Below are 14,157 nucleotides of genomic sequence, written 5' to 3' on the forward strand. Positions count from 1 at the left end.
CCAGACCTCCCTCTCCCCAGCCACCTCCTCCAGCTTATCTGGGGGGAACACCAAGGCTTTCCCAGGCCAGCCGAGAGATATAATCTCCCCAGCATGTCCTGGGTCTGCCCCAGGACCTCCTCCCAGTGGGACATGCCCGGAACACCTCACCCAGGAGGCGCCCAAGAGGAATCCTTGTGAGATGCCCGAACCACCTCAGCTGGCTCCTTTCGATGTAGAGCAGCAGCGGCTCTACTCTGAGATTTGGTGTGTTCATGGTTATGAGCTTTTGTACATGTTTGTCTGCATGTGACTGCAATGAAAAGAGGCCAGCATACAGTATCAGCATCCAAGTTTGCCCTGTACTTTGATGCAAAGCTTTTGTGTTGCTAAAAACAAGATGTTGATCGGGTGTTTTGTTCAACGCCTCCCACTCTTTTTGGGGTTTTTTTTACCCAGTAAAGGTTTTAATAGTAATTACAAGAATGTTATGGATGCTAGAACCGTGTTTCCTTCACTCAACCTGAGCTCAGCGTTTCATAATGACTCTGCCTCTTTGCTCTTTGTGGTGTGTGTGTGTAGGTGGGCTCCATCTCCACATTAATCCTCTGAGGTCCGGGTGTAGTTGGCCATTTTTGACTACTTTTGATTTTATCTTTTTATTTCACCTTTAAACACGGGTATTATGCTTTTCAGCACAACCATGTCTGAATTTACAGTTATTTTCTTTATTTTGACAAACTGTATGAACACAATTGACCTAAACTCACATAAAAACAAAACCAATCGTAAAATCTGAGCAGTTCGATTTTAGACTAATAAAAACCACAACACAAATTATTTTCCTAACTTGATATATAAATTGGACATTTTTAAAACTTAAGCACAAATTTTGCAAACAATAAAGTTATACATAATATTGACCTAGAAATGCTGCCATGCTTTAGGTGTTTTTGGGTTATTGTTCGGTTTTTTTCCACAATCATTTAAAACTATTTACAAAACAGGTGCCACAAAATGATGCCACACAAATTATTTTTGCCGCTCAAAAAATAGTTTCTGTCCACACCAAGACAGGGTAGCACTAGAGGTGGGAATCACCATATATCCCACGATACGATATTATCACAATACTTAACGCACGATACGATATTATTGCAATTTTTTAAAATATTTTGCGATATTCAGATTCTGTACATAAAGGTAAACTTTATCAATATTCATTTTCTCTAATATCAAAGTCTCACACTCAGTCTTTCTCTCATTTCAGTTTTATTGTTGACAAACTGAACGGTTTGTATTACAGTCTAGTCCAACTTAACTGAATCAACCATCTGGTACAATTATAGCTATTCTGAACTATGCAGTTTATGAAAACTATGCAGCCGCTTCAGCAACTGAAGAATTTGAAAGTAAATTAAAACAAAATATAATTTTACATTAAATAAAAAAGTTTTAAACTTAATTAAAATAAAACATGTCTTAAATTAAAATAAGTAAACTGTCATGTTTATTGCTGACAAAAACAAGTTAAACACATTTGGACAGTGAAGGAATGTCAGGATTCTTGCTCAGAAAAATAAACCTTTTTTTGTAACAAAATATCGATTTCTGCTGTCCCTGTATCGATACATTATTAGCAAACAAAACATCACGATACTACATAGTATCGATTTTTTCACCCACCCCTAGGTAGCACATCGCGGGCCTGACAACAGATGGTGTCACTCCTCCTGTTTTAGACCCGGAGACAGCGTTGACATTGCATCATTACATCTACCTTTGGTGGCTTTTTGGCTACCATCTGTGACATTCAGTAGTGGAGTCATTGTTTTGACACACAAAACAAAGCCAATAACTACACTACTACACAACACTACACACGCCGCAAAACGTCCCCCTCTTCCTAAGCAATCAAATGCCACATGTTACAATATATTTTTTTGATTGGTTGACATGAGGCATTGTTCCACCAACAGAGAAGGGAGTGTTCATTAAGGGTGGCCACTCAACAATGGTGTTCATCAAAAACATTTTATTAGTTATTATTATTATTAACAATGTTTATTTGGTTTGAACTGTAAACGTGTGATCTTGTACTCACCTCGCTGCCCTTTCCCTGGGACATACTATCATTGGTCAGTTCTTCATCGAAAGCACTGCTGCTCTTCGTCTTCTTTTTGGACTTCTTCGCTTCTTTGTCACTATCACTGCTACTATTAATGTTGTCCTCGCCATCTTCCTTGTCGTCATCATCATCATCGCCGTCGCCATCGTCGTCATCATCATCGTCGTCGTCGTCGTCATCATCGTCGTCGTTGTCATCGTCATCGCTAGCACTTTCACCACCCTCTTCATCTGTGCCTCCTTTCTGAGAGTTTGCTTTGCCTTTCTTCTTTCCCGCTGTGGGTCTCCAGTCGTTATCGTCTTCACTGTCGTAGTCGTCCATCTCGTTCAGGTCTTCCATGGTGGTAAAGTCCAGAAGTGGGCGGTTCCTGCGGAAATTCCATTTCTTGGGCTCAGCTTGAGACTCTTCAGCATTTACATTGTTGGATGCAGACACTAAGGAAGATCCAGTTTCCGCAGCTTCAGCGGGCTCTGAAATTTTCTTGGTCTTGCGTCTGCCTTTGGGTGCGATGACAGTGGGAGTATCTTTGGTGGAACTGTCTGACGATTGCTGCCGTTTGCTCTTCTCCTCATCCTCAGTCAAGTTCTCCTCAGCAGCCAGGTCTTTGGTCTCCCCATCATCTATGTCATCGTCTGCTGAAGCAGCATTATCTGAATCACTTTCTGAACCGCCTGCACTCACTTTGGACCCTTCTTCATCACTGCCGTTGCCTGTGCCCTCTGACCCTGTCACAACAGAGAAGAAAGTGTCTGTGAGATCACTGACATGCCTGGCTGTTTCTCCAGCAGAACCACAATGTGGAGGAGGGTCTGTTTACAGTCAAACTGGCATTACTGAACTTAATAGCAAAAAGTAAAGAAATTTGGGACCCACAACTTCATTTTCTTTACAAAACAGGCACCATGTTGACACCCTTGGACTAAACTTCAGCCCGAAGCCCTGGAATAATGCACTTAAATCTATGTCTCACTATGTTATACTTGTTTTATATTTTTCTGGAGCACTATCTGTTAACCCTTGTGTTTTGTTTTTTGTTTTTTGGTTGTTGTTTTTTTTTGGGGGGGGGGGGGTTGGGTTTTTTGTTGTTTGTTTGTTTTGTTTTGTTTTATTTATCTATATACATTTTTTTTTTTCCTGTAATAATATCTGAATGATCTACATGGGAGAGTATGTATAACTATATCTATGTGTTCCCCTAACACTATTCATATATGATGTACATACATTACTATTATACACTCAAATTATTATTATTTTTTTATTAATTTTCTCCTTTATTTTATTTGAACTCTCTCTTCCTGTTGGTTAAAATGTTGTTGGAAAAGCAATAAATAAATCTTTGAGAAAAAGAAAAAAAAAAACAGGCACCATGTAAATAAACAGGCTTTCAAATGGAATAACATTTACTGTCAAGAAGCATTCTCACAGCACAGAAATAATCAAACAAACACAAATTTCTCAACTTCATATGTATACACCGACTCAGTGTTTGTTTTGACTTCTGTGGTTAGGGCCTCCTTTGATGTATTTTTCTTTTATAATGCCCAACAGGTCACGGCAGATGCCCACCCTCCCCGAACCTGGTTCTACTGGAGGCTTCTTCCTGTTAAAAGGGAGTTTTTCCTTCCCACTGTCACCAAAGCGCTTGCTCATAGAGGGTCATATGATTTCACAGGACTCTGTTAAATTCTAAAATAAAAATAAAAAAACTAATTACACCCTTACTGTTTCCACAGGAATTAAGAGGTTCAGTAGCAGCCAGGTGCTACTAATGAAATTAATTAACTGATCATCAGCAAGGGTGACTACCTCGGGAGCATTTAGTTATCTGTTAACACAATGCCACAATCTTCTCACAAACAAACATGTCAAATTCACCTCAAGATCAGACCAGGCAATGCTCAAGAGAAACTGCAAAACACCCAAAACCTTTATCTCAGACTCCACAGGCACCAGTTAGGGTGTGAAATTTTAAAGTTCACAACAGTACAGCTAGAAAAAGACTAAAATCAGTGTGAGTTGTCTGGAAGGGTTGTCAGAAGAAGATGTCTTCTCTTTTAAAAGAACATGTTTTGATTCTACAAGCTCTCACATATTGCGACATAATTACCTTCACAGTCTCTGCCCACATTGAAGTTTTATGTGGCGGTGGGCTGAGACTGTGCAAATCAAGAAAGAAGTCCCTGCTTCAAAATCAGCATCTGAAGCTTGACTAAAATGTGCAGCTGCTCACATGGGCATCATCCTCTAGTATAGAAAGATTTGGAGGAATTGACTTCCTCCAAATTCCTCAACTTCATCTAAAATCAAAAGCTTAACGGTTAAAACTGAGATGCAACAGCTTGATCCAGCAGGAAAGTTATTCCAAACACACATCCAAACCAGTTTTGAAATCGATGTAGCAGGGTACAATAAAGTCTGTGAATGGTCCTCTCAAAGCCCCAAAAATAACCCTATAGAAAATTTCAGAAAATCATCAGAAGAAAGCCTAATGTGATATTTTTCAGATTCTTGAAATTTAGGATTATTATGAACCACAGATGACGAATTACACCGGAAAGTTTTATTCCAAAATTAGTGACTTGTGCATAAGAAAATTAAAATTCATCATTTCAACATTTCATATGTTGTTTTATGTAAATGAAATATCGGGGTTAAATTATTTTCTTTTATTTTCTAATACGGTAAAGTCATAGCATTTTTATTTGCGCAGCATTTAAACTTTTCTAAAAAAAATAAATTAATTAAATTAAATTAAATAAAACAGTTTGCATTTAAGTTAGCCAGCCAAAAGCTTATTAGTCTCAAGCCATTTGGACGGTTCATTTCTGGACAATAAAAAACTATGCATGTATTTAATACTGTTAGACATCACAAAGGCCATACTTACCTGAAGCATCTCCTACTTGAAAGTCACTGTCATCTGAACTGTCATAATCCAAGGCATCGAGCAGAGAGGCAGCAAGTGGTTTTACCTGCCGTCGCTTTAAACTGCGGTCCACTACATGGGGGAGTCCCAGAAACCAACAGACAAGAATGCAACATTTGAGTAAGATGTCATGAGCAGAAAAACACAGCTGAGAAGAAAAAAACTATAAAAAGCAGCTTTGCATGTTTAACCATGCAAAATAGTTTTTACTTTATTGCATAATGATCATTATAAAGCATAAAAGTGATAATATTTTATTTGATAGTATTTCAAATAAAATTGGGCTATGAAAAGGAGATGCTAGCAGATGGTTATGTGCCCATATGTAAAGTCCAGCGTTCTGTACTGCTGACCATAATATATTATTACAGCGATTACAGCATGCTATAGGTATTAAAGGTACGCTGCAGTGGTTTGAAACATCTGTCTAACAGATGGAGAGTCCTCTTCACACACTAAGGTTAATTATGGAGTTCCACAAGGTTCTGTGCTAGCACCAATTATTTTTACATTATACATCCTTTCCTTAGGTTGTATCACTAGAAGGCATAGAATACATTGTTGCTGTTATACAGGTGATACTCAACTTTATCTATCCAAAACAGATAACACACACTATTTAGTTAAACTAAACTGCAGGAATGTCTCAAAGGTAGGTAGATGACCTCCAATTTCCTGCTTCTAAATTCAGATAAAACTGAGGTTATTGTGCTCGGCCATAAAAAGTCTTACAAATATGGAATCTAGCCTCTGGATGCCACTACCTTAAGCTCCAGTAACACTGTGAGGAGTGTCTGAGTTGCGGTAAACTTAAGTGTCCATAAAGGGCTGAAAAATGTCTATAAGAGAGCCACTGACAATTTGTCAGCAAGATAGTTCCAGACTTTGAAGGCCTATGCTGTTTTTTGCAGCCAAGTCTATGCTTTTCATACATAATCTTTTTCTTGCCTCCCACATTGCCTCACCACATTCCTGGTGAACTCCAGAACAGAAGAAGCAGCTTCATCCCACTTGCCAATCAATCAGCATTGGCCTACATGCTGCTGAGTTTTGGTGGACTCCACAAAAGTATGTTTGAAAGGGTAGGAGTTTTATGGTTGAAAACTCCTAGGCATAGGGAAATGCATACCCTTATATATACCTATAAAATACCAAAGGTACCGCAGTGCAGTAGGTAGGTTGTGTACAATAACACAAAGTTGCTTCAATGTAGAGGTTGTTTTGTAATGATGGTCTAGTTCACCTGTACGGTCTGCACCTCAGATTGACGGCGAGTTACACTTAAAGACATTTAAAGCAAACTCAATTTGTGCTTTATGCAAATCAATCTATGCTGCTACAAAAAATATTCAGCACCCAAACGTCCAATTACTTTTTAGCCCTTAACGTTCGGGTATCCTGTATCAAAAGGACAGTTCTCTCTCAAACGCGGCTTTAAATAGTGGCGTAAACCTATCTATTGTTTTCCCTTAAACACCAACACGAAACACAACGTTAATCAGCTGCAGACATTAGGTTTTCTGATGCTGGGATTTGTGCAGCTCTTAGCTACGCAACTTGCCTATTAGCACACTGTTAGCAAACAAATAGCACCGCTGCGCCTAAACGGCTATCAAAAGCGGTCCCTGTTTTGTTTTCACGAACGATACATGTTTGTTTTTCTTTTTAACTGAAGAATCTACGATAGTCGTCTAAAACAGCCTAAGAGGTACACTTACCAGACATTTTGGTCCGTCAAGCACCATAGCTAATCGTGCTGAGCATTATTAGCTGTGCTTAAATTATGACCTTCTAACAGAATCACTGATGCTCGTGATGCTTTTAGTATACATATAGGGACACAATTAAAAGCATTCAAAAGTAAGATCCAAGTTAATGTGTTAACATCAGACCAAGTTAATGCAAAACTGCACGTAAAACACAACAGCATTAGCATTTAGCATACCAGCAACATCACTACTAGTCACAAAGTAGAGCCGGGCTAGCTAACTAGCAACAGTTTGAGGGAACAAATAATTGTTAGTTGTGCCAGACGGCAAATACAATTTGACTATATATATAACTATATATCTATATATAAAAATGACAACGTGGAAGGACTCACTCTGTGCTTCACGTTCACTACGACAGGTCTCCTATTAGAAGCATGGTATATGGACAATAGAGAACACCGTGGTGACGTACTGACGGCTGCATATCGTTGCTATGAGGACAGTTACGTAGTGACAGTCACGTGAGAGTTAGTGAATCAAAATAATAATATCTGAGTTTATAAACTTTATTTAATTAACGATCACATTAATTGTGTATAGAGTGCATGTAGGCCTACTATAAAACCAATGCTAAGTTTTGGAACCATAGAAATTATTAAAACAGCCCCCACTTACTGTATACAAGTTTTTATCATAGACTATCCAATTTAGGGGATTTTTATTTATTTATGGGTTGTTGTTGTTGTTGTTTTTTTAGAATAATTACTATTACTAATTATTAATTACCAATAGAATAACATAACTTTTTTCATTCCGAAAGTTGGGAAATCCCTGTTACAACAGCTAAAACTAATAAATAGCTTGAAATTTGTATGTAGCACAACAAAATTTCCATAAGCTAAAAACTTCATAACACAAAAGAACTCAGTTAAATAGAAAGAAAATAAAGGTTAGTGTGTAAAAAGCTGACTATAAAAATAAATAAATGGGATAAAATGTTTATGCACATCAGAACTTTTCTAAAAATGTACCTATTTGAGCTGGAATTAATGTCAACAGCACTGAACATTCATGGGGATGGTAAAAGTTTAAATTTCCATTTAAAATATCTATTTATGAACATTCTCACATTATGGTGGAATAACAATACTTATCAGGTTTGAACAATGAGATTGGGTGCACTGTATCAATATGAAAAAGGTGGACAAATAAATTATCCACATATATTTTTCAAAGATTCAAAATTACACTTAATTTATCATTTAAAAAGTTATAGGATTCAAAATGTATCGTTAATTAATTGTTTTTTAATTGTATCATTGCTCATGTCTGAGGTTTGGATTTTTTTGTGCATATTTTTGATTAAAAAATAATAATAATTTCTTAGAGAATCTAATGGTGACAATTAACTTATTTAATTTAAAACAGATTGGGGGGGGGGGGGGGATTAAAAATTATGTTTTCTAATGAAAAAATGTGAATGTTTCTCCAAAGGAATGGAGTTGTATAAATGTATACTTTGACTTATTTTCAAAATTAACTTTGTTTCTGTTGTCCTCTTTTGACTTTGTCAGTTTTGCAAATAAGAGATGATTAAAATAAATGAACCTAGATTGATCCTGATGCATGCTAAGGAGAAGACGGATGGGACAGGAAAGCAAAAGGGATGATTACAGCTGTCCTTTCTTGATGAAAAATGGCCCTGAATTGTGCAGAAAGAGGCCGTTTTTATCAGCTTGTATCAAAATACTGAGGATATCACAGTAGTGATCACTGTCATCATCACTATCAGCATTTTCATCCTTTTCTCTCCTGCCCTCCTTTGATCAACATGGAGCCTGTTTGCAGCAGATAGTGTTGGAGGGAATGTGTTGAGTACTTTGTCTGACATTGAAATCAGTGGGATAATGACAGTCAGGCCAGGTGGAAGTATAACAGCCACTTCATTGCACCAGTTTTTCAAGCAGAAAAAGGGTTTATGCCTATAGTGCTTATGTACTATTATAGTTAAAACCTCAAACCAATCCCCAAACACAAAAGGAAATCAGAATAGAAGTTTTCTAAGTTGAGACTAAGAGAGAGTGAGGTGAGGATGGTCTCACTCCAGTGCATCACATACGGATTATAAGGCATTTTAATGCACTGTGTATAACGTTTGTGTCATTTTTCAAAATGCAATCCAACATGACATTGTCATATGCGCTGGATTCTTCAGCTGGTACTATGGCAACAAAAAATGAAGAAGGATTGGAAGGAGTTTGTAACAAAATATTTTTTATTAAATATCATCTAAGAGTAAAAGACACCCCCCTCCCCACCCCAAAAAATAAATAAATAAAAATAAACAAACAAAGAAAAAACAATAAAAACAAAAGAACTCACTGTGTTTGTCAGATATTTGTTTTGTAACCTGCCAAGATGCTAATCTATGGCACAAGCAATGCAATTATCTAATTTTAACACCAATCTGTTCAAAATTCATGCTAATGGACTACCCATTTAATTCAAACGTGACCCTGACTGGTCCTCTAGTTGGGCAAACAGGTTGATTTATGGCAAAGCAGGACTGTGTGTAACTGGTTGATCCCCTGATGTACTCTTATCAGCCACTTTATTGGTTATACCCACTCAACTGCCCATTGACGCAAATATTTAGTGACTCAGTCACATGGCAGTAAGTCATTTAAGCGTGTAGCTATGGTCAAAAAAACTTGTTGAAGTTCAAACTGAGCATTACAAAAGAGTAATTTAAAAAGAGAAAATATCCACAGAGTGGCAGTTTTTTCGGGGGGAAATGCATCGGTCATGCCAGAAGTCAGATGAGAATAGCCAGACAGAAAGTGCATTTTCTGAACGCACAACACATTAAATCTTGAAGCAGATGGGCTATAGCAGCAGAGGAGCATAATGGGTGCCACTCCTTTCAGGTAAAAACAGGAAACGGAGACTACAATTTGCAGGAGCTCATCAAACTGGTAAAATGAGTCTCAGTTCTTACTGCTACATTCTGGTGGTAGGGTCAGAATTTTGTGTGAACAATGTGAAATCTATTTTGCCTCATGTCAACAGTACAGGCTGATGGTGGTGTAATGGTGTGGGGAATATTTTCTTAGCAAACAATGGGCCCATTAGTACCACTTAAGCATTGTTTAAATACCACAGCTTACCTTCATTTTATATCTATGGTCAGCAATAAAAATGGACTGGTTCTTATCTCAAAAGGTTGGGAGATCATTGATCAAAGACTACTGATCAGTGGCTACGAGTCCCATTCACAGAGAGTTGGGGAATGTCTGGTCTTCTGTGTTGTGCCATCTGCTTCGCCAGAGGTTGTTTGGCCAGAGGTTGCATAAATCCTGGCAGTCCTCCTGGCACAGTGTACACTATGTTACTCTGTTCATGTCAGGAGACCCGATCCTTGAGGTGGACCAATTTTTGGCGCAGTTTTGGGGCGTAAAAGCCACAGAGACTCTGTATTTAGAAAGAATGCATCTCAAAGGTTACATTAATAACCGAATTTGCCTATGCTACCTTGCCACAAAAACAAATAATTTAACAAGCTGAAAAAAACTTAAATTAAAATTAAATGAATAAATAAGAAAACACAAATTTTGGTGTAGAGACTGTGCTCGGCAGCAAATATGTTGTCATGGTCCACGCGAGCATCCTGTGTCTTTCTACTGTTTCCGTGTGTTCCTTGTTATCCGCCTCTGGGTGGAGTCGTCATTATTCCACCTGCTCAGCTCAACGGATGGAGATCTGAGGCAATCAGGAAGGCAGGACTTAAGACCAGAGTCAGCATCTCTTCGCTGCCAGTTTGTGTCAGTAACAGTCTGCAGTGCTGCATGCTTGGTGTTTCTGTGTTGCACTTGTTGCCTTGTTTTCCACTAACTTGTCTTGCAGGACGCTCACTTGGCCATTTCCCCTCCCTCCAGAGCCATACCTGCCAAGTAAGACGCAAACCCAATCATTTCCACGTTATCAGTCTTTGTCTCCCTCTGTCCACAGTTCCACTGTGTCAGACTCCCTGCTTAGCATTACTCCCTCATGCCATTGTTTACATGTGTGCTTAGGAAAAAAACTTGTGAGGAACACCTTAACGCTGTTTCCAGTCTTTGAATCTGTGTTGGGTCCGTGTCCACGTACTAGCCTCCAGGCCCCCGTGACATCTGATAAATTCCCTCAGCCAACAATACACACAGAATAATTTATGTAATAGTTTAGAGAACTGCACCTGATTGTCTCCCCATGTGTCTTGCAGATGGGGGTGGTCTCTTGGTCAGTAGAAATCTGGTGGCATCGTGGGAGCTGGAGGGCTGCGGCTGCTGTTTTGGGGCATCTGTGGCTGCTGCCTTATAGTTTTGGGATGTGGGGTCTGGGGGGATTGTGGTGGCAGATATTGGGCTGCTGGCTTCTGCTATACGGGTCTGGGTGTGGTGCCTGGGGCCCCGCTGCCCGGGACTGCCCGTGTTCTTGTTGGGTCCCTCTTTGCACTGTAGTGGTCTGTCCTCTAGGGCCCCTTTGGTGGGCTGGGGCAATGGCTTGTCACAGACTCAGGCCAGTCTGTCTTATTCTTTTTGTGGTTGATTGACTCAGGTACTGATTCTGTGGCTCTGAGTGCAAATGGGCCCCAACTCTGTAAACCTGACCAACCAGAGCGTCAGGTTTACATATAAAGTCAATGGAGGAGCGCAATGAAGCGCGACTGGGGGTCCTGCAAAAATTTAGAAGCAGATTTGCGTTGTGAAAACGCGACTGGCGCGTTTGAAGTGCGAATAAAAACACGTGTCAGTTTTTGTGGTGCATTTTGTGCTTTTGCGCGTATCGCGTCTACCGCTCGAGTTGGAAAGTAAATAGGGCTTTGGAGCGTGATGTCACTGGAGGGGGCGTGGTCAGGATTTTTGGAAGCATCAGCTATCGCTTGTACTTGCTGTGTTGTCGATTGCAATGTTAGACCGCACGATTGGGAAGGGAATAAGCTGGAAAATGGGCTCTTGTTATCGTTTCCCCTCCTGGAAGCAACGTGAGGGATCTCATGTATCTGATGTTACCAAACGAAGACGTCAGGCTTGGATAGCAGCGGTGAGACGAGCTGATATCGAGTTCTCTGCCATCCCGAGTTTTTTGTTGGTGTGCTCCCGACATTTTCATTCCGGTAAGTTCTAAAGAAATTCATATTGCTCTTTATGGGCTTTTAGTTTTATTTTCAATGCGCTGAGGTCATAGAAAATTAGAACAAACATCCTAATGTGTGATGCAGCAGAACTGTGTTCTGTTTATGGAGTAGCTTATCGGTGACAACTCCTCCAGAGTAGAAAGTGGAATTTGCCTTTTTTGTGGACGGCTCCTTTTGCCTTCCACTGTTTATGGTTTCATCTAGAGCAATTTTTGGCTTTATCTTGGTCATATGGTCAACGTACTCACAACGTGGAGGCTTAAAAATGGCCAAATCTTGTACCCAACCGTTTGTGAATTAGATGTGCACCACCAGGGAATTATGATTCCAAAAATGATTTGCTGTGTATGCGCTGACTCCAAGACAAGGTACGAGAAGATATCAGGGTAGGACAATGGCGGTAGGTCTTCAGGGTTTCTACTCCACTGCCATTTTTTCCAAGTACCTCTTGGCGTACGGGCGCAACCAGCATCAATACAGACCTTTGACTTTTGAGCTGATTTTAAGCATGGTTCTGGCAGTCGTCTTTCCAACACAGTGTGTTTGTTTTGATTCGTGGCCTTCCCAAATGGTGCCGCACTCCCACAATGCATTGCAGCGTTACGTCAACTCCAAAGCCCTATAGAGAAGGGAGACTCTCTCTTCAAATGCTAGATCGACAGCTGCCATCTTGCAAACATACCATCTGGCACTACTTCCTCCCACATTTCCATTGGACGTGCGACCAATTTGCGTTGGACGCGCGTCGAGGTGCGAATGTGCACGTGACCAGCTAGGGGTGTCTGGCGTGTTTTGGTCGCGTCTATCGCGTTTGGTGTGAACGCACCGTAAGCCTCCTCAGCCTTTACATATCCTGAGCCTTTTCCTCCCCCTACTTCCTCTGACAACACATCACTCACAAACGTAAGCGGCCATTGTTGCAGTCTCTCTCACCCTCATTTTAAAGTATCTTTCATGGCAAACTCTCATACACAGACACTCAGTCTCTCTCTTCTCTTGTCTGTCTCACACCCTTCACGGATGATCTGATCTCCTCGTGTCGGTGTTGTTCCCACATCATCATAATAAATGTTGTTCCACATTGCAAGTGACCAATCACCTTGTTGTGACGTCCCCCTTTTGCGCCTTTGAAAAATACCGCCTTAAAAAATCGACTTCACTTGCGAGAAGAGAAACCGCTTCTGTCCGCCGATCCAGGAACTTGAATTCTTTGAATTTCAGGATACTTTTCTTTAATAAACAGTAAGCATCATACATATTGTCCTTACAGAGGCGGTTTCTCTTCTCGCAAGTGAAGTTGATTTTTTGAAGGCGTTTGTTTTTTTCGAGGTCGCGGATGACGTCAGGAGAAGGTGATTGGTCACTTGCAATGTTGAACCTGGAACAACATTATTTATGATGACGAGGGAACGACACCAACACGAGGATATCAGATCGTCCCTCATTCACACCCACACACAGCAAATGCATTTTTGTGTATCTCCCTTTGTCTTGCATTTCCAGTTCTGTGTATCATTTGAGTCGGTTTTGTTACAGATGCAGACCCAGCTTGTTTGTTTCATCCTCAGTCTGCCCCTATTCTCTTTCTAACCCTCCACTTTCTTCTCCTTTCTCTAACCTGGGCTTAACCCCCTGTCCACTCGAGCATAGAGTCCATAGTGCTCCTCTTGGGAAAGCAAATGTGCTTGGCACAACAAAGCATTCAGAACATGATTTTGCTTGCTGACATGTCCAAGTATCTGCATTTCCATCAGTGTAAAAGAGACTCAGCAGCAGATCAAGTAGAACAACATTTATACATTTTCTAAATCACCAAATGAATACATGCTCATTCCAATGCAGTTTGTGCTTCATTCAGTGGTTTTAGTTCAATAAGGCGAGGTCACTCGGAAAAATGTAATAGGATTTATTGTGATAGGGAAATTAATGTATTTGGCAATTAGACTCTGCTGACCCAGCAAAGTAGAACAGAATCCCAAATTGCACACTAACCAATCAGAGGCTGCAGTGACAGTGTTAGCTCTGCCCGCTGACTTTGATGGGTGAGATTGACAGATAACATTAGTTCATGAACACAGCAACAGTGCCAAGAGTCCCAATATTAATTAATTAAATCCATCATTAAATTGTTTAAAAAATGTGTCATTAATTAATAGAAATAAATAATTTCGCACGTGATGGGAGAAGGGAGCCGGAGATCGACAGACGGATTGGGGCTGCAGCTGCAGTGATG

At 40.0% G+C, this 14,157-nt stretch overlaps 1 protein-coding gene across 7 annotated transcripts in view; it reads right to left on the reverse strand.

Moving 5' to 3' along the window:
- The window catches only part of phf14 (PHD finger protein 14), a 132,683-nt gene extending 125,415 nt beyond the window's left edge, over positions 1-7,268 (reverse strand). For 4 of the 7 annotated variants that reach the window (XM_085148942.1, XM_085148945.1, XM_085148948.1 and 1 more), the window contains exons 1-3: positions 6,755-7,124; positions 4,998-5,108; positions 2,084-2,832 (exon numbers count right to left, since the gene is read on the reverse strand). In XM_085148942.1, coding sequence (XP_085005068.1) covers positions 2,084-2,832; positions 4,998-5,108; positions 6,755-6,761 — 867 coding nt within the window. In that variant the 5' untranslated portion in view covers positions 6,762-7,124. The other 3 variants (XM_085148943.1, XM_085148944.1, XM_085148946.1) reach the window with 3 other exon arrangements.
- Between the last annotated feature and the right edge of the window lie 6,889 nt (positions 7,269-14,157).

Source organism: Neolamprologus multifasciatus, chromosome 22 (assembly GCF_963576455.1).
Source record: "Neolamprologus multifasciatus chromosome 22, fNeoMul1.2, whole genome shotgun sequence".
NCBI classification, from domain to species: domain Eukaryota; kingdom Metazoa; phylum Chordata; class Actinopteri; order Cichliformes; family Cichlidae; genus Neolamprologus; species Neolamprologus multifasciatus.